Source organism: Carettochelys insculpta, chromosome 5 (genome assembly GCF_033958435.1).
Source record: "Carettochelys insculpta isolate YL-2023 chromosome 5, ASM3395843v1, whole genome shotgun sequence".
Classification (NCBI taxonomy): Eukaryota; Metazoa; Chordata; order Testudines; family Carettochelyidae; genus Carettochelys; species Carettochelys insculpta.
The window spans coordinates 83,272,307-83,292,220 of record NC_134141.1 but is presented as its reverse complement, the minus strand read 5'-3'; the positions used below and the strand labels follow the sequence as shown (position 1 = coordinate 83,292,220).

The window sequence follows — 19,914 nt, the reverse complement described above, 5'->3', positions numbered from 1 at the left end:
TGAGCTCTGATTCCGAACATTTACACACAGGCTTTAATGTTATGCACATACGTAAGTGTTTCCGGACTCTGAGTAAAGATGACATTTTGGGAGATGCCGTTCATGTTCTAATGGCTCTAGCACTTATTAAAGTCTCAATTCAGAAGATGGAATATTCCGGTTATTTTTCAATGTGTTTTTCTTTCTCTCTATTTTAGATACAATATGGAATTTTCCCAGATAACTTTACCTTCAATATATTGTTGGATTATTTTATAAAGAATGAAAATTATAAAGGTAAGAAACAAAATGTCATTTATGATTTTATGCTTTTGCAATTATGATACGTTGGATTTTAAAACGTCTTATTAGTGAACTAAACCCAACCTTTGCTTTTCTTAAAGCCCTTTAATTTCCTCTGGTATTTAACGCATCCGCACCCTTCCCAAGTTTGCCATGTTTGGTTCCTCTGTTTTCTTTGACGTCTTTGCATAATTTTAAAACTCTTAGGAATCATCAGCTTTGTACTTTTAACTCCTCTTCAGTCTAGACTACCTTTCTTCATACTTTTGAAGTGAAGCAGCATATTGTATGTTATAGTGGTGTCCTCTGTGGTGGGGTAAGGGTAAGAAATATTAATTAGATACGTGAGACAGAATACTCATTTAATAGCAGATTTATTGCAAACCATGTAATCATGAAGTCACAGTTTGCTGACAGACGTGTAAGATTTTAATTTCATAGCTGTTTTATTTGGTGCTATATTTAGGTTGATTTGCTTTTGTTGGCTTAAACCTTTCCCAGAGCCAAGAACTTAATTGGTGAAAGTGAGACCAAAATTCCTGGAGGTCTTGACTCCGGTTGTTAGACTTGAATTGTGCCAAGTGGCTGCTGAAATTATTTATTGATTTACCTGGGGAAGGTCTCAGGGGGCTGTGTCTGTTTCCGCCCCATTTCATCCATTTCTTTTCTCCTGTGAAGACCCAGGCCCTCACAGTCTTTTGTTTTACTGGTCATTCTTTTGATAGAGAAGGCAACCAAAACTCCCTTAGGTGCTCCTGAGTAACCCTCTCCAACAGCATAGTATGCAATGCTGTATCAAAGCCATAATAGGGCTTTGTGAAGACACTACCTCCACCAACAGGAGAGCTTCTCCTGTCAGCACAGGATCTCCGCTTCCCAAAGAGGCAGTATCAGTCTATACCGGGGTGACATTGCTCAGGGTGATGTAGTTACACAACATAAGAGTGTAGTGTAGGTCAGGGCTCAGAGTAGCCAAAGTGGAATATATTAGTTCTCTAAGCTGGTTTTATCACCTGTCTTCTTATGACTCTGATTCTGCATCCACTGAAGTTACTGTGAGTTTTGGCAGTGTTTTCAATAGGAGAATCGGGGCCTATATAAATTGCTGTGTCAAACAATCTGTAAGCAGTTCTTTTATTTTCCTTCTTAGATGCTGTATCAGTAGTTACTGAGATCATGCTGCAGGAAAGCTTTGATGAATTGTCAACACAACTTCTCTCCCTCTATATCTTATACCAATACCTGGCGACCAAATCTGAGTTTACAGTAAGTTCACTGCACATTAAAACTACCAACAGTGCCTGTGGTTCAAAGGGTTACTGCATTCTCCTGAGGGCGGGAGGCACGTAAGACCCCACCCATCCCAAATTAACTTAGAAAATGAAGTGCTCTAGTGCCAATGGCTTCAACTGGGCTGTGCCTACAGTAGCATTCCTCTTTTGAAAGAGGCCTGCAAATGAAGGAAATTGAAAATGCAAATGAGGTGTCAAATTTACATATCTGGAACCTCATTTGCATAATATTTTTTCAAAAGAAGAAAAGCAGTGTAGCCGAAGCTCTTTCAAAAGTAATCCCCATCTTCGAAAAAACCCTTCTTCCTTTAAAAAAAAAAAAAGTGGGGGGAAGAAGGGTTCTTTTGAGTACCAGGTTCGCTTTTGAAAGAGCCACATCTACACTGCTTTTCTTCTTTTGAAAGAATAATATGCAAATGAGGTGCCAGATATGTAAATCAGTGCCTCATTTGCATTTTTATTTCCCTCATTTGCATGCCTCTTTTGAAAGAGGAATGCTAGTGTAGATGTAGCCCTGATGCTAACAGTATAGGAAAAAGCAAAATGTGTCTCTTTTAGTTATCTCTGTTCCCCCCCCAAAGGAGGCTGGGTATTTCTTGATACTTAAGTGATTATATGAAGATGAACTAGAATTTGTGTCGCTGTTTAGGCATCATTCCTTTCTATTGCAGGACTGAGTAGTACTGGATTCCAAAGCCATTTGAAATTTTTTGTAGGTGCAAATAAGGAAAAGCTACAAAAAGATATATTTACTATTTATGAAGTGATCTGTAGGGTATGGGAAGTACCACAGAAAGAGAATATAAGTGGTACTCAAGAGTCAGGAACGTTACAGTATTCAATAACAGTGATGGTGATACAGTGCTAGTGCTGTGCAGCTTTTTCACTAGGATTTCTGCCAACTCTTGGGTTTTGGCAATGTTGGATTCAGGATATAATAATAAGGTTGTTTTAACTAGGTTTGTGTCCGATCATAAATCAATCTTGGCTTTTATATTCACACCACTGTCAAGGGCAGCCAGATGGTAGTGAATCTGGAACATGGTACTACCCAGTTTTTGTGGAGAGCCCAGGTAGTAATCAGCAATTGCTCTTTTGTACCTGTCATCCAGGAACTGACACCTAACCTTTACTGGTGCCAGTCCCATTGTAATCCATGAGAAGAGTTCTTAAATATCCCATTTTTGTTACATGAAACATATTTCAGTAACATAGTAAAACAAACCAAAAATATCATAAGGTATTATTCAATTGACTAGTTATTTCATGGTTTTTTTCATTGCAGATAACTGTTCGTTCATTTGCCCTAGTCTCCATTTTCTGCCTCTCATCCATAAATGTCAATCTCTGGAGTTGTCTTTCCTGATTACATGATCAGATGTACATGAAATCTAGAGGAATAAAACTCTCTTCTTCTGTCTGGGCATATGCACATCACCTACCTACCTCATTTGCATTGTTACCATGACCACAAATGCTAGTCAAAATGACAGACTCCATTGTGTTTGATATGCATATTCAGACATCTTCAAGTCATAGAAAATACACACAAATGCCATGGCTTGAAAATGTGCCCCTAAATGACTTGTTAATTCAGGATACTGAATCCCTCTGCCTTTGAAAGGTCATGTTCTTCAGGGTCTCTTGGTTCAATCCCCCCCATGAGGATATTAATTTGTGTAATATTTTTCAGAGGTGCTGGGGCAAGGTGCTGGAGTGCCATGCAATAAAACAGTTATTGAAGAATTAGAGCCCTTTCAGCTCACTTTCATTCACTCACTTTTACTTTCATTCTCTTTTTGTATTCATAATAATCATAAAAATGTAGGCTTGCAGGGGACCTTGGGACGTTATCTAGTCTAAACCCTCGAGTGTTCAGGCAAGACAAAGTATGCCTAGATGGTCTCTGACAGGAGTTTATCTAACATGTGCTTAAAATCTTTCAATGATGGGAAACTACCACCAGTCTTGGGATCCCATTCCAATAGTGCTTACTGTTAGAAAGCTTTTCCTCATATCTAACTCAGTGTTTCTCAACATTTTATAAAGTACCTCTTTAAAAATATAAATATATAAGTACCCCGAGTACCTACAATTTTCAGATGCACAAAAGTTTTTTTCTACCATTGCAACACATTTGTCTAAACAACTTAATTGTAACTGGTTGGTATGAAAAAATTGCCTATAAGCAATAACCTTGCCATCATACTTATGACTGTGAAAAAAGGATAAAAAAAAGGATGAACATAAAATAATTCCAACTTTTTTAACTCATAAAAAGGTTGAGCAACACTGAGTTCATATACCCTTTGGAAGAGCTATGAGTGGCTTATAATTGTTGGGTCCTTTTTGTTGCTTTTTTAAAATATAGGTTTGCCTTTTTCCTGTATTCTGTGACCTTACCCACCATCATCTACGAGTTCTCAAAGATAATTGCTAATGACGTCAAGCTTGCATCAGCTAGTTCCTCGTGTACACTAGAATTAATTTAATCAGACCCCGCTGACTTGAATATGTCTAACTTATATACATATTGTCTAATTTATTCTTTCCCTATTGTGGGTTGTGTTTCTTCCCTCTTGTAAATATTAATTGTGTTAAGCACCCACTTACAATTCACTGGTTTTAGAGAAAACTGAAGCAAATTGAAAGCAGTCTGTGCCTGACAACTGTTCATCCTCTAAGTCAGTTTCTTTGTTTACATTCTGCTGACAGAGAATACTGAGTGTTTCCCAAGGCCAAACTACTCATGTGGTTTTTAGTATATTTACCAAGTTGGCCTCAATCTCATAGCCTCGGGAGTCGGTCTGGATCTTTAGGGACGTTCATGCAGGCACTTACTCCTGAGAGCACAGCCATATCTCCATGGAGTCCTAGGGCTTTACTAAACTAGACCATTAGTGTTAGTGCAATACATAGTGTTTGGTTTTGCCCTAATGTTTTTTTCACAATCTTTTCACAATTTTTGATCAGGCATGGGGCATTCCATCTCCCCAGTGTTTTCCTATCCTGTCAGCATTCCTTTCGCTGTGATTGCAAGGCTCATGCATTTTAATTTCCGCTTGTTTTGCCTGCCTCCTTCCCCATCACCCCGCTCTGTGTGTGTGTGTGTGTGTGTGTGTGTGAATACTCCTGTGCACAGATTTGTGCAATTTTGTTTTCAATTACATAACCCTGAAGAGTTTCAGAACACAGGATAAAATCTATTGTTAAATGAGGATCACTCTATTGATTTCAATGGAGTTTTACTGTATTATATCAATTAAAGATCTGGGCTATTGCATTTATATTAATAATACTCTGTTCCAAGAAGATTCAAAACCTCTGAAAAAATGCAAGCTAAGACTGTAGCTCTGAGCTTTTGATAGAGCCATCCTGTCCATAGGACAGTTTGGGGTGGCTGCACTAGGTCCTGCACATTTGCATTGGGCAGCAGTAGGGATCCAGCTCCCAAAACTCACCATGGCAATGAGACCCAGAGCATCCAGACAGCCTGCTAAGCTTTGCCACCCATTCCCCAGCCCTCCCAGCTGCTGCAGTGAAGTGTAGGGCAGTGGACTGGGTGGTAGACGGCAGGGTGGAGCAGACTAGGCTGACAGGCTGCTCCTGTTGCTGCAGTGAGTGCATGGGCCCAACCTCTGCTGCCCCACCCCCATAGCTGGGGGTTGCCCCTGGCCCTGCACCCCTTTAGGGACAGCTCTGCTTTTGATAGGGGCTCATTTCCAGTATTACTAACCTATTTAAGGATTTTTAACTACAGTATAAGGCAAACACATGCTGCGTTTGGCTGTTGTTACAATAAATTCATGTTTTTTACAATCAATACTTACTGGTTTGAATTATTTACAGTGGGAAGAGGAGAGAAATGTTGGAGCCTCTCTTCTGCTTACAGGCCTAAAACAGACAAACACTGTGGGTTTTAGTTCCCAGCTGTATGGCTATGCGTTCCTTGGTAAGTTTTTAAGTTCTTTGCATATCTATATATTTTTCCTCCACTGACTTCATCTTTTTCCCTCGATTGATTTCATGAAAAATGGTCCCATTGCCTTATTTTATTCACTATATTAAAACCTCATCATCATTGACAAACAGTGGAATCAGGCTTAAATAAAGTGGAAGTTTAGATACAACTGCAAACCAGAAATGAGTGATTTTCAGTCTGTCTTCAGCTTGTGTAATTCTGAGGTCTCCATGGTGTGAACTAAGACTGGAGTGTCTGATTTACCTTTGAAAATTTTGCCTGACTGTTCAGTTTGACATCTTCTCCCTTCTTTGTGGGCATCCCCTTTAGGTTGCTCTGCTACAGTGGTATAAGTGGAGGTATGCCTTTAAATGCTTACCTTTCATTAAGACATCAGTGTTTCCAAAGTGAGGTACCTGATATTGGACGTGCATTTTCCCCAGCATACCAAGTGTGCTGTGTGTGTTTGTAGCACCAGGTGTGTTGGGCAAAATCATTTAAATAGATAGTGTTAGGTGAAATTTTCAGAAAATTCAGATCTAAATATATCTTTTAACTTTCGTTAATTCCTGTGTTTCACAGGAGACTATAAAATGCTCAGTGACTTTCTTTCCTCTCCACTGCAAAACTGCCATTTACCTCTGGGTAAACACCTATTTTAGCAGCAAGCTTTACATGATTGCTCCATCATTGTGTTAGTTTATTTTAGAAAGGTATCAAAGGTGATAAAAACTAGACCTGTTTTGAAACTGTAACTTCAAAATAAAATGTGTAGTGGCAGAATAAGGATGTTGATTCTGATTTAACTTGACTGTAAGAAAAAATTGCACACTCAAAAGGGAAATAAATGTTGTAAGTAAATTTGAAAAAAAGTTGTTCATGGACCTGTTAGTTTATCGTCCCTTTAAGATATTGTTACAGGTGGATTTTTGCTGTTTGTTTGACATTCAGATTTGTTATGCCCCATATGGATTGACAGGGAAGAGGTTCTATTTAGAAAATGAACTTTACTTTTGCCTGTGAGCAACAGTCCTCATCTCATGACATTGACATTCAGTGGGTCAAAAGCTATTTACTGCAATGTCACATAATCTACAATCTTGCCAACACTAACAGAACAGACCTCCACAAGACTGAAAGATGTCTCTCGGCATAGCCTGGCCAGGAGCATTTTAGCTATTTATATTTAGCCATAGTCCAATAAACTTTGTCTGTGTATTTGTTACTGTGCTCTTCCTAAAGCATCCTCCTCCTTTTAAGAAAAATATGTGTTGTAATAGCTTGCATTGTCAGAGCCATCGTTCTATTTGAATAGGGCAATTAAAGGTTATGTGAACTCCAAAAAGATATATCAAAATAAACCTGTTCGGCTACATCTACACTAGAGGGTTTTGTCAACAAAACGCAGGGAGCGTCCAGATTCCAAGGCATTCTGTTGATAGTAAATCAACAGAATGCAGTGCTTTTGTCGACAGTCTTATCCCACTCCCCACAAGCATAAGGCCTCTGTCAACAGAGATCTGTCAACAGAAAACCAGTCAGGACATTCTGGGGGGGCCCTCTGTTGTCAGACAGGGCTTCTGGGATACTGGGCAGCCCTGTCTGCTGTGCTTTCAGTTGTCCCGGTGGGCAGTCTGACCACTTCCTGTCAACATATCTTCCAACAAAAACTTCTGTCAACAAATTGCTGTAATCCAGACATAGCTTTAATTACTGTGGTCACTGTCAAGAGCTTTGACTGGTCACCATTTGATAAGTCAGCATTTACCAGTGTGTTACCATGCTGTGGAATATGAGATTCATTCTTCTATATGTAAAACAGGTGTGTTGTGTTTTAGGATGTGTTAATTTTTGGTAAATGGGCTGGCTCACTAGTGGTGCTCAGCACCTCCAACACCAGTGAAAGTTATTGGGAGCTGTGATGCCCATTGATCCCAGAAATAAGGCTTAATGTGTCAAATTAGGCAAAATGAGGCCTCTGTTAAAAAGTTTGGCCTAACAGCTATCTGAGGGTGGATAGGACTTGAGATAGCTGGGGCTGGGCAGTGCTGGGTGCTCCAGGGTTGGGCATACTGGGGCCATTCACTCACTGCCCACACCCTAGAGAAGAGCAAGTGGGCATTGGCCTGCTAAACCCAGGGTTGTGAGTTCAGTCCTTGAAGAGGCCATCTAGGGATTGGGGCAAATAGATGTAAGGGATGGTGCTTGGTCCTGCCAAGAGGGTGGGGGACTGGACTAGATGACCTCCCAAGGTCTCTTCCAGTTCTAGGAGATGCGTAGGAGTTGTTTTCACTTCTTTAGTGCAGCTCTTTGTCATTCCTTGTCTCAGGGCTCCCACAGTAAAATACTAACCCTTAGATATTATTGCACAACAGGAAAAGTGGAGTTGCACAAAGGATTGCGGGCTGTGTATCATCAGATGCCACTGATGTGGACACCAGGATACCTGAACAGAGCTTTGCAAGTGATGGACAATGTGGCCTCTCTCCCAGGGGATATAAAGCTCTGCAAAGAAGCTGTAAGTATAAAAGACAGAGTAGCATGGAAGAGTTGCACACACTGTATGGCCTTGTGAGTCGCACGCAGCCCATGGAATCCTGAAGTGTGGCCCCTGGACTCCCTGTCTTGGTAACTGCAAAGTGGGGGGCAGAGCTGATTAACTGCTGGTTTCTGACGAATCCGTGACCATAAACAATGTTTGCTTAGCGGTGTGGAACCTCTCCAGCCTAAGAGCCAGACATATTACAAGGTCATGGAGCCACTCTCAGTAATTAGAGAGAGGTTCTCTGATCTGGTCCCAAGCCATCTGCTGTGAGTAGTCCTCTGGTGTGAGAGAATCTACATTGTGCATAAAGTTAGTAGAGCCTCTTCCTTTGCCTCCTTTCTCATAGTCCACATCTGAGGGGACTGGACAGGGGGATGGGTTGGAGTGTGTCCCATTCATTTCATTTCCATTGGTGGCAGCTGATGAAAATCAGAGCAGCCTGGGCTGGGAGAGGGAATCCGGCAATCCTTAGCTGGTGGTGGTTTCTTTTTATACCATCCCCTGGATGGCTGGCTGAGAGGAGTGGAACTATGCTCAGGCACAGCCAGCCCGGCTCCTGTCCTGCTCTCCCCAGGCTCTCTCAGCCTGACAGGGGAACAGGAGATGACAACTAGAGCACCTCTTTACCTGTCCTTGCCATGTAGCAGGTGGCCAGCCGAGGAGTTGTCATGCAGCTTCTCAAAGCACTTCTCTCTGACAGGCTCCACGCAGAGCAGCTGGAGAGGTGGGACTCAGTTTCAAGCCATGTTTGGAAATTGCAGGGTGTAGCTCAAAGAACGCCTTTTGGATTCCCAATCAAATGTTTATTTTCTTCTGAAATGTGAAATACCACTTGCTGCCGCAAGACAACAGATGGCCCTTTGGCCACAGTTTGGACACCACTGCTCTGAGTCATGAGGAATATAAAAAAATCAACAAACCCTATAAAGCACATGGAATTACACATTTGGTTTTGTGTGCATTTGGTTTTGATGTTTTTAAGCCTTAAGGATGAAGCCTGGTAGGTCTTGGCAAGTTTGTATAGATTTTATAATCACACGTTAAAGAAGCACCCATTCAGCCTACTGTGGACAATGGCACAACCCTGAAATAGCTTTTATTTCTGTTTATAGGGCTTCAGATCCTATCTAGTCCCTTCAAAATTTGTATTTCTTTTATCGGAATGTGAAATAATGATCCTGGGCCTGATCTGACAGAGTCCTCTTCACATATTTTAGTGAGTGAACCATCAATGTAGTTCGTAAAGTTTTCAAGTGAATGTAAGTAACGTAGGATATGTCTACACTGTGCTGTAGGCCAAGGGCTCAAACTCAGGCTCAGGAGTAGCTGTCCTTCTGTTTACAGACAAATCACACTCATCCAGTGATACTCACAACCACTGTGGGGAAGGTGGGAGGACGGACCCCTCCCCTGGAAGGGGCAGAGCCCAGAGTGTAAGGAGAAGGGCTTAAGGCAATCCCTCCTCGCTCATGCTCTCTCTGAGCCATGTGTAGCACAGCAGTATGGCACTCTGGGGCATCTCAAAAAGTTTTGGGAGCAACTGCCCCTTTGTAAACCCCCCCCCCCCCAGTGGAAGACCTGTCCAGGGGCCCAAGGATTCCATGAGCATGAGTCCAGCTGGGCTCCAGAGCTCAAGCCATATTGCATATGTGGGGAACCCTTGGTCTGTGGTCTGTATGTGTATCCCATTTTCTGTGCCAGTAGTTTATTGAACGTGACCACATCAGTGAGTTACGTGATTCTGACTGAATTTCAGTTGCCCCCTATCAGCAAGAAGGGTTTTTATGTACCCAGCGTGGCCTCAAGCTTTAAATTCCAATCATGGGATAACCCACACTCCCTAGTCAGCACCAAGAAACTTCATTTCTGCTGAGGAGTAATTCTGCTCTGAGCAGTGTAAATCAGAATTGATTTAATTGAAGTTAGGGGAGGTGCACCAAATCTGAGGTCATAAACACACCCAGTGGGTTAAATGTTGACAAAGTGACTTACCCTCGAATCATTTCACTATACATCAGAATATCTGGACTCACTAAATTATGTTGACTTACACCAGCTGAGGATCTGGCCATCTCCAGTGAAAGGCTTATTTTAAGAGTTAGCTCCTTTTAGATGTTTTTAATCATGATCTCTGAGTTAATACAGTCTTTGTAAGAGAAACAAATAGCATTTACCACTGGGGCTAGTCTTTCTGAAGTTGAAATCAGTAGCAAATCTTCAAGGGTAACAGAGAGGAAGCCGTGCTAGTCTATACACTATCAAAACAAAAAGCAGTCAAGTAGCACTTCAAAGACTCGCAAAATAGTTTATTAGGTGAGCTTTCGTGGGACAGACCCACTTCTTCAGACCATAGCCAGACCAGAACAGACTCAATATTTTGGTTCTCTGTGCCTTAAATATTGAGTCTGTTCTGGTCTGGCTATGGTCTGAAGAAGTGGGTGTGTCCCACAAAAGCTCACCTAATAAACTATTTTGCTAGTCTTTAAAGTGCTACTTGACTGCTTTTTGTTTTAAATCTTCAAGAGAGTCCATTGGGTGCAAGATCAGGTGCTGTAAGATCCTCATTCTTGAAGCTCTGAGTTTCCTTGGAGACTATCAGACACACAGAATTACCTGACTTCTGGGGTGGTTTGGGGAGGTGAATAAATAGGGACCATATCAAAACCGCTAAATTCACCCACACTTCTGTAGCCACAGTTAGTACAGCCATTTCAGGGATCTGTTCATCCATTCCACAACCTACAATCCCAGGCATTTTTAGTGTGTGCAGTGTATTTTTGGTTGAAGGCCTTTTGTTATCTAAAGAGAAACTTCAAAATAACTATCTCAGTAATAGGACCTAATAAATAAGTCATAAGCTGGTTCTAAAGTGTTGTCTGGTTTTACAAACTGTTCCACTGTCTAGAAAGATATTTAATTTCCTACTAAGGTTTAAAGCTTCCATTAGTCTTTGATTAGCTATTCCTTTGTTTCCTTACTAATCTTACTCTCCTAAGAACCGAGTGTCCTATTTGTTATCGTTGTAAATATTGTAACTATTATTTAACTTCTGCTGCCCACAAAAACAATGCACATGGTCTTAACAAATCTCTGGATTCTAAGAGGAATTCCACAAGTGAGAGAGTGCATGTTTCTAATGCATTCTTGGTCTTACCACTTATCACATCTTGCTGTTTCATTATAGGTAGTATATGGTCCCATTAGATAAGTCTCAAGAAACAGCAGTTGAAAAATGTTCTGTTTCAGATAAGCCTGCTGTTGGTTCATTAAGTGTTATACAAATGCAGACAGTAGGAAAGTGATCTTTAAACATAAACAAACTGGAGGCATCAAGATCACTTTTGCCTCATGGCAAGTGTCAGAAGCTTAAAATGTTCAGTGGTTATTTATAGATCCACTTTGTCCTAATGGCAGGCATGCAGAATTATGATTCACAGTAGGATAGTGTCTCTTTGCATTTGTAACAGTTGAACCTGAAAAAAATTCAGGTCAGACAGAATTTTTACTTAAATTATAAAAACTGAAATTTTCCCAAAGAACCACCATCTCATCAACATAGCAGTACCATCCTTTGCAGTGATCGCACATAAAAATTGCTTATAGATACAATTCATTAACTTAATGCATTCCTTTTGGTTCTGCCGCAATTAGATAATGAGATGGGGCCATTCTCTCAAACAGCCAAAGTACATCTAGCTGAAAGCATTATGAAGAGAACAAGGATCTCACACAGATTAAAAGCAAGTCTGTGCTCTGGATGCTATGTGCTAATGTGTTTTCTTTCAGTTCATCATATCAAATTATCAAATTGCTGAATTAAAGATATTTTTTCTGCCAATTAAACAAATCCTGACTTTTCAGTCCACTTTAACCCAAGATGTCCTATTGGAGATTATATTATAGAAGCATTCCAAAAATAGCTCCCAGTACATAAATGCTGTGATGTACGGCTGTGCTATTTTCACCATGAATTTCTTATAAACAGAAATTAGAGTAGTAGCAGGGTGGGATTTTTCGGAAGGACTAAACATCAACCTAACTCTGCTCCTAACGAAGTCAGTGGAAGTTTTACCATTGAATTGAATGGGAACAAAGCTTCAACACTTTTGAAAATCCCAACCTTAACACTCCCAGATATATTAGACAATATTAATTCCTGAAACAGTGAGTCGTGTTCCTTGTGGAATTGTTTTCTGTTCACCTCACATTAAGTACAACCATCTCACAATCAATGTCATTCTTGTATTTAAAACATGAAAGGATGTCAGATTGTGTTTGCAGACTACATGGTAACAATTCAAATGTCTTGTTCAGATTGATGTTCTGGAGACCATTTTGCAGTTTGTCCCTGAGGTAAAAACTGATCCAGAACCATCAGAAGAAGTTGAGGTATCAAATCACAAGCCAAAGCAAACAGAATCTGAAGAAACAGAGCATTCTAAACTGCCTGAGTACCATAACCAATTTAAGGTAAAGTTTTTCTTTTCTTACAACTTTTACCAAGCGATAGTTTCCACTATGCATAGCAGCAAGTAAATACGTTTTTCTTTTATGCCGATGGACTGGTACCCCCACCTGCATCAATAACCCACCTGTCATTTTTAAAACAAACAGTGAATTACATTTATATGGCCTCACACAGGAAATAGCCTTCAAAGAAACAAATGCTCAAGGCCACTTGTCTATTTTGTCTGTCTGCTGGGATTTTATCTCCTCTTTCATACGTCAGACTGATACATCAAAATCCTGTTAGCTAAAATGGTGTGTCATTACAGATGCATTATTTGACCATATGTGGGCTCTTACTTATTAAAATAAATGCCGTTGGCCTGACATTGTCCAGGATTTTGTTGCTTATTCAGTATGTTGTCATTAAATATGACTGATACAGCTTCTAACGTCAGTCTGGAAAATGTTCCCCCCAACCACCACTCTTTTTTGTCTATAAACTACTACTAATGTGCACAATACAAAATCCTTAGACATGTATCCATGGTGAGGAAGGGGAGGTTGAAGCTCAGAAGGACTAAGCTTTGGGGGTGGAGGGATTTGTGGGATTGCGGGGGGGTGGTAAAGCCTGAGGACTGGGGGAGGATTTGAGGGCTGAGGTACACATATTATGTCTATTTGTATTATTTTTTTAATTGAAAGTATATGAAAATATATGCAAATGTATTGCAGACATTAGGCTTCCATCAGGTTGTCCTCATTTGGTCAATGTCTGGGCAAACCACTGCCTTAATACTACTCACGGTTTCTCCTTTTGCTCAGATGGTATTGGCTTGTGTTTTTCCAGCTGAAACATAGTGGTGTCTGTGTGCTGCATTTTTATTCCATGTTGACTTCAAGAAATTAGTAGGACTGTTTCATAGTAGGACTTGTGATACCTTTATTTTCACAACTGCTTTTGGATTCATTTCTGTGCTTGGAATTGAAAAAGCCTGGTTTTGGATACAGCACGAATAATCCTTTGCATACTAGCTAATGATAAAGAGGTTTTGGAGAGTGCATCCTTTGAAAGTGAGGAGTGCCCTCTGTTGCTGCTAAAGAGTCTGGGGGTAAAAGACGCTCCCCACCTTCCAGGATTGATCCCTTAGGGCTTGTCTACATTTGCCCCCAACTTCAAAGGGGGCATGTTACTCAGGGTGACGAGAGATTACTAATGAAGTGCTGCGGTGAATATGCAGCACTTCATTAGGCTAATTCTCCACCCCCCCCCCCCCCCCCCCCGTGGCAACTTCTAAGTGCTGGCTTTCATGTAGCCTCAGGCACGTCGAAGTGTCCAGGCTACTTAGAAGTGCCTTTAGTCCCCAAAATTTTCACACTTTGAAGTTGCCGCAGGGGTGAATTAGCCTAATGAAGTACTGCGTATTCACCTCAGCACTTCATTAGTATCTCCTATCGCCCTGATTAACATGCCCCTTTCGAAGCTGGGAGCAAGTGTAGACCCAGCCTTAGCGTTATAGTTTAGACGGCATCTGACAGTGTTGTCCCTGTAGTAATTACCTGTGTTCAGATACCACACTTGAGGCCTACAGTTCAATACAGCTTTCCTCCCATAACTCTTTCCAGCTGTTCAAAGGATCAGTGGGCAGGGCTTTCATAACATAAAAGCTATGCAGACAGCTCATGCGAGGCACCAAGCCATACACAAACTGTTCTGTCTAAAAGCAGTGTGCCTTTTTATACTGTCTGCATGGAGAGCCCAGGGGAATTGCTTTAAAAAAAAAATCAATGATCTAGCTATTTACAAATGCCTTCTGGCATCTGCAGCCTGCTGTTTTCCTAAATTACTTCCATTTACGTACCAAAGTATTTCCGGAGAGTCCAAGAGTTCTGTTGTTATAGGTGATGGAAGAGCATCTAGTGCCTCATTCTTCTGCATTTCTTTTTGTTTAACGTCTTGGCACGTGGGTGTCCCTCTCCTCATTTCTCTGCACTCCCCTTCTCCCGGGTATGCATTAGGAAGAGTTTGAGTGATTTTTATCAGTCATATTTAAGCCAAAAAATGGCTAATTTGGCAATGTGAAAGTAGCTGTCAGAAATGCTGTCCCACACAACCAGATACATACTAAATCATCACATTTCTCACTGACATGCCAGTATGTTTATGAACAACATTTCAAGCAAAATAAGAGAACTGTATGTCAAGATATGATCATGTATTCGCATAGTCTGGTGACATCAAAGCAATTGTTGATCTTTTGTCATATCAGAGTTTTACAGAACCCGGTATCAATCGTCTTCTAAAACAAAAACTTCCACCGGTCCAGTATGTATCATTTGGCCCCATGCCGTTCCCTCCAGCTTCCCTTACAGTCAGGCAATCCAAGACAAGTAGAGACTGCTGAAGGATCATTGCAATCTTCTGTGCATTGCAGAGCTGAGCTCCATGGCAACTGTCCCTGCATGCGGTGAGGGGGAAAGGTTTTGAGCAGACCGAGAAGGCGGCTCGTGGTCCATGAGACTGAACTGTATGGCACATAATATCAGCTGGGAAATGGGTTTCAGCTTGCAACAGGAGCCCTAGCACAGCTGTCCAGGTTCCCATATCTGCCTTCTTGTTTGGCAGGGTGTGGGGTCTCTCTCTCTCTCTCTCACTCTCTCACTTTAGCCTTTCTGGAAGGGTCACAGTAGAAACAGGGCCTCCTCTACAAGGTGTGCAGTTATTTCATACATTTGCTAATAGAGGTTGAATTCCATGAAATAGATGTTAGAATTTTACATGTTTTCCCACAGTGTGAGAAAATGTGTTCCTTTCTCAAGGGAGAGCAGAGGGTAACCATCTACTTCATTATTTTAAACTGCTTGATGCCATATCATCTTCCTCCTCTGGAAAGCCTCTCCCCCATTCTCTGGACGGTTACACTGACAGTGGCGTTTTACTGCATTAATGATGCACTATCACACTATACCTTAAGCTTCCAGAAAGCCACAAATGACCCTGTTAAATGATCTAAATCTTGACACACTTAAGCAAATTAATATTTTTGTGCTTCATCATGGTGTGCTCCACAAGAAATACTGCAGGGCTTTCTGACCAAGTTCAGCTGTTAACAGCACTGGTGAAAGCAAGTGTAGAGTCCATCTCTGAATAAACAGAGGCTAAGGCAGGAACAGATGCAAAGTCTGTGTAAGCATAGCTGAGCTTCAGATCAAATTAGTTGTAAAATGGATGTAGTGGAATTAGATGGTTCACAATGGCTGCAAGGACTCATGGGAGCTATTTAGTATGCCATTACTAAGAGACTATTTAAATGATTTGCATTTGTTGAAAGAGACGCTAAGAGAAGCAATCCGAGGCAAATCCTTCCATCAGTCTTGGCTTAAAAACACCAGTGAGGTGCTTTTGTTTACATTTATCTGAGTTGGCTGATCATCTATCGTTTGAAGTTTAAGAATTTAATTAATGGTGTTTTGCGAGTTCAGTCAACTCCAGCACTTACCTGAATTAAATTTTAATTTTTTTTCTCAGTTTGGGTAATGCCAAAGGAAATCTAATTTAGAAGTTGTGTGTTTGGGGAAAATGGCAAAAATGGACAGTTATGTAGTAAAAACACTTTGCCAAGATAAATATATTAAATTGTCTCCTCAGAAGAGCACAGTCAACAGTTAAATAAAAACAGCCATTTTTTCCAGGCCAGGAAATTATGTGGCTACTTTGTGACTGACTGGATTTTTTGAACCCTTTTTTATGACAGGATCTGTGTTCTAAACTGCATTCACTTGGCAAAGTTGAGTCTGAAAGCCTGTTGACACTGACCACCCAACTTGTCAAGGAAAAGCTGCCAGTATGTGAAGTGGAAGACCTTGCAAAATATGAGCAGAAGCTAAAAGAATGGGAGCAGGAGCAAGCACTTCTGGTGAAGAGAGAAAAAGAGATGAGAGAGAAGGCTAAGCAGGAGCAAGAAGCTAGAGAATTAGCTAAAGCATCTGTTTAATATTGCAACTCAGAGACTGCTGTTATGCTACAAATTCTTCTCGTAATAAACTCAAGTGCATACCATTATTAATACTGTGCTTCAACCCTGCAGTAAATGTGTCATTTGCTGTATGCAAATTAAACTAACTCATCATTTCCATCCATTTTGCCTGTTTCCTGGAGTACATGTGCAGTTTACAAGGAGAATGAGAGTAGGATGAGAAAAAAAAACAATTCAACACACATACAGCACGTTCAGTCTTTTCTTCCTTACTGTTTATTTTTATTTAAGGTTCATCTGGATAATTTGCATGAGAGAAGGGATTCTCTGTGGCTATTTTAAACCTGAGAACCGTCCAGATTAATATAGTAATTACCTAGCAGCTCCAGTTTGGAAAAATTGGACAACAAAATTGTACAACTCTCAACTTGGGAGTTTACCTTGAGACACCTGTTCTGAAAATCTTAAACCTTATTTGCACAGGTACCAAGGGTTAGGTTCTATAGAGAAATTAAGATACCCCCTTCACTAGCACTTTCACTTGCACCACCAAAGACAGTGAAATGGGCCCTCCCAACCACACCAGAAAAGCTGGCAGTGAGCCCCATGCTGCGTGCCTCTTTACCCTCAGTTTCTGTGCATCATTACAATTTTTTTAGTCCCAGTTCTTCCCTGGCTATATTCTGCTCCTTACACCAGTTCCAGTCTTTGAGATGGACAAAAAACAGAAACTGGGGGACATAGAACAAAAGAAAGTTAGGGCCAGGGGAATGATAGCCAGATTGGCCTGGGCAGCGGGGGAAGCTGCTGCTTGGGGTAGCAAGCTCTCCAACCTCTGTCTCTGGCCAAGCTCCAACCTTGCTTTGCCCAGGCCCTACCAATATCCCATCCCCACCCCACCATCTCCCTCTTCTCTCTGCTCACCCTGTTCAGCCAAATCCTTGAACCCAAATATAGCAAATGACATTGTGGGGAAGGGAGACCACTCTTCTAAAATTTCTTTCTGAAGTAAATGGAGCATGTTTGCCACTGCATGCCAAAATTGTGAAGACTGGGCATGAAGTATATAATTAAAAGCACTAAATTTGGGAATGAAAATGTCAGTCGCAGGTTTTTTTGTTGAGATTGTCAGCAATTTCTTTGCAAAATCTTTGTAATAAGGGCAAGTCAGTTATCCTGCTGAATACAATATTAAATATGATGGAATACATGATGCATCCCTTCTCTGTTTTACATTTTCTTCATCAGCATAAGCTGATTTTATAGTTTAAATATACTCGTAAGCCTTCCTAAAGTAATCATTCAAGTTCACTGTTCTTTTAAACTCACTGAAACAAAGCAAAGGATCCCTCCGGGGATCCTTCTCCCAATCCTTAATGGATGCTCCAGAGAGAGTCCTTAAGAGTAGTGGCACAGACCAGGCCTCAGGCCTGCACCACCACACATATTTTGGGCCAAGTAGCCCTGCTCTCCATAGGTTTAAATTTTCACTTAAAAAAAAAAAAAAACTTGTCGTTCCTCAGCACAGGGATCACAGGGTTAGGAACTTGCAAATAGGCCCTTATCCTTGGATTTCTTGCACAGCCTCTTGGCAGACAGGTCTACCACCCACATGCTAGCTCAACCACCTCCACTTCCCTGGGCTGCTTTCCCGGTGCCTGAACTGTCCCAGACATTCCCCTAGGCTGAAGCTTTTCCCTGGGCCACTGAAAAGAGACAAACTCTGAGTGGTTTTAGCCCTAGGCAGCTTTTTAGAATCCTACCATGACATGATCCCTCTAGGCCAGGGCCAGCAACCTGTGGCTCCGGAGCCACATGCAGCTCTGAGTGCTGCTGCTGCTGACTCCTTTTGCGGTTCCAGAGGTGGACGCCGTTTAAAAGGAATTTATTTAAAAATAAATTCCGTTTAAGCAGTGGCAGCTCCAGAACCGCTGAGAAGTCAGGGGCAGCAGGGCACATGGGCAGAAGTCAGCCGGCAGGAAAGCTGGAGTGAGGAGCTGCTGAGCCTGCCCCTACCAGAGCCACCCAGCCTTGCAGCCTTCCAAAGAGGAGGAGGCGGCAGCAGTGCCAGGGAACAGTGGGGGGAATTAATGCTGGGTGGGGGAGGTTTGGGCTAAGCCTGGGGGTGGAGGGATTTGTGGGATAGGTGTAAAGCCTGAAGATGGAGGTAACTTAACTTTCTAACTGGTACAAATAAGTGTGTGTGCGCTGTTATTAAATAGGGGTGATAAAAAGCATGGTTTGGCATTATTTATTAAGGACTGTCTCCAATTCCTGTGCATTTTGGTTCTTGAAGGATTGATTTTGTGACTGAATTGGAAAAACTGGCTCTTCTCATGTTTTCGGTTGCAGACCTCTGCTCTAAGCACTACAACCCTCCAGTCCTCCACTAAACCCTGTCCAACAAATGAGCTTTGGGTGGCATGCTTGAAAGGTTGCTGAATCTGGTCTATTTTGGACTATGGTCTAAAGTCCCGGAGCTTTCATGGAGAATGATGCCACGTGGACAGCCCCTCTCATGGGGCTTGAGCATATTTGCCAACCTTTGTCATGGCAGTAAGTCATGTGGGGGAGCTGTGCCCTCAGAAAGGCAAGACCAAGGCCACTTAGGGCTCATAAGGTCATAACCACCAACTTCACTGCCATCTGGAGCCCTGTTTTCTACTGATCTGCGCCCAATTGCTCCTCCTCATCACACACTGACTAAGCAACACCCCCCATATCTCCCCCAACTTATTCTGGTACCACCAAAGACAGCTTTTCACATTCCAACAACCCCACCCACATTGAGGTCGGGTCCCCCAACCCAGCGAGAGCCCCCTTGATCTCCCTTACACCAAGCAGCTTGCACATGGCAACCCCACACACCCCTAATCCTAGCAACTTTCCATGTCATTCTCAAACCAGTGTTCCAACTCGCTTTTCCGCTATGGCTCAGCAACCGTCTCCTGCCGGTGCCCCCGACTCCCTGACCCCCGCCCATGTTTTTCCAAAACCAGTTTCTCCCCCTTGTTTCTTCAATCCCGCACACTCCCCCTCATGCCCCCCTCCCACTCTTGTCTTGCCCCATGACTTGGAAATAGAACTCGGTACCTGTTCTAGGACAGAAATAGTTTGATGCATTCTAACATTCCACAAAGGCTCCTGTGTTTTTCCTTCCATCCCTGGTAGCACTGAGATGGGCAAAATCCCCTAGGCAGTAGGTGGGTAAACTGTGAGGAGTACAGAAAAGTTCAGCACTCTCAGGACAGTTACATTCAGTTGTCTGCTGGCTACAGTGTGAAGAGAGGCCTTTTGATAGATGACTCAAGAGCAAGAGGCCCAATAACTTCCTTTGTGTAAAGATGGAAGATGAGGATAAGCAGCCCCCTTACTCTATCTGGCCACTTGTTTCTCTAGGTTAAGATTTAC

The 19,914-nt window shown here is 41.9% G+C and overlaps 1 protein-coding gene across 1 annotated transcript in view; it reads left to right on the top strand.

Annotated features, from left to right (window-relative positions):
• The window catches only part of MRPS27 (mitochondrial ribosomal protein S27), an 80,826-nt gene extending 63,110 nt beyond the window's left edge, over positions 1 to 17,716 (top strand). The window contains exons 6-11 of the mRNA XM_074995418.1: positions 198 to 276; positions 1,433 to 1,548; positions 5,424 to 5,526; positions 7,911 to 8,053; positions 12,395 to 12,550; positions 16,282 to 17,716. Of these exons, the coding sequence (XP_074851519.1) occupies positions 198 to 276; positions 1,433 to 1,548; positions 5,424 to 5,526; positions 7,911 to 8,053; positions 12,395 to 12,550; positions 16,282 to 16,521 (837 nt within the window). The 3' untranslated portion in view covers positions 16,522 to 17,716. The remainder of the gene's footprint in view (positions 1 to 197; positions 277 to 1,432; positions 1,549 to 5,423; positions 5,527 to 7,910; positions 8,054 to 12,394; positions 12,551 to 16,281) is intronic.
• The last annotated feature ends 2,198 nt before the right edge of the window (positions 17,717 to 19,914 follow it).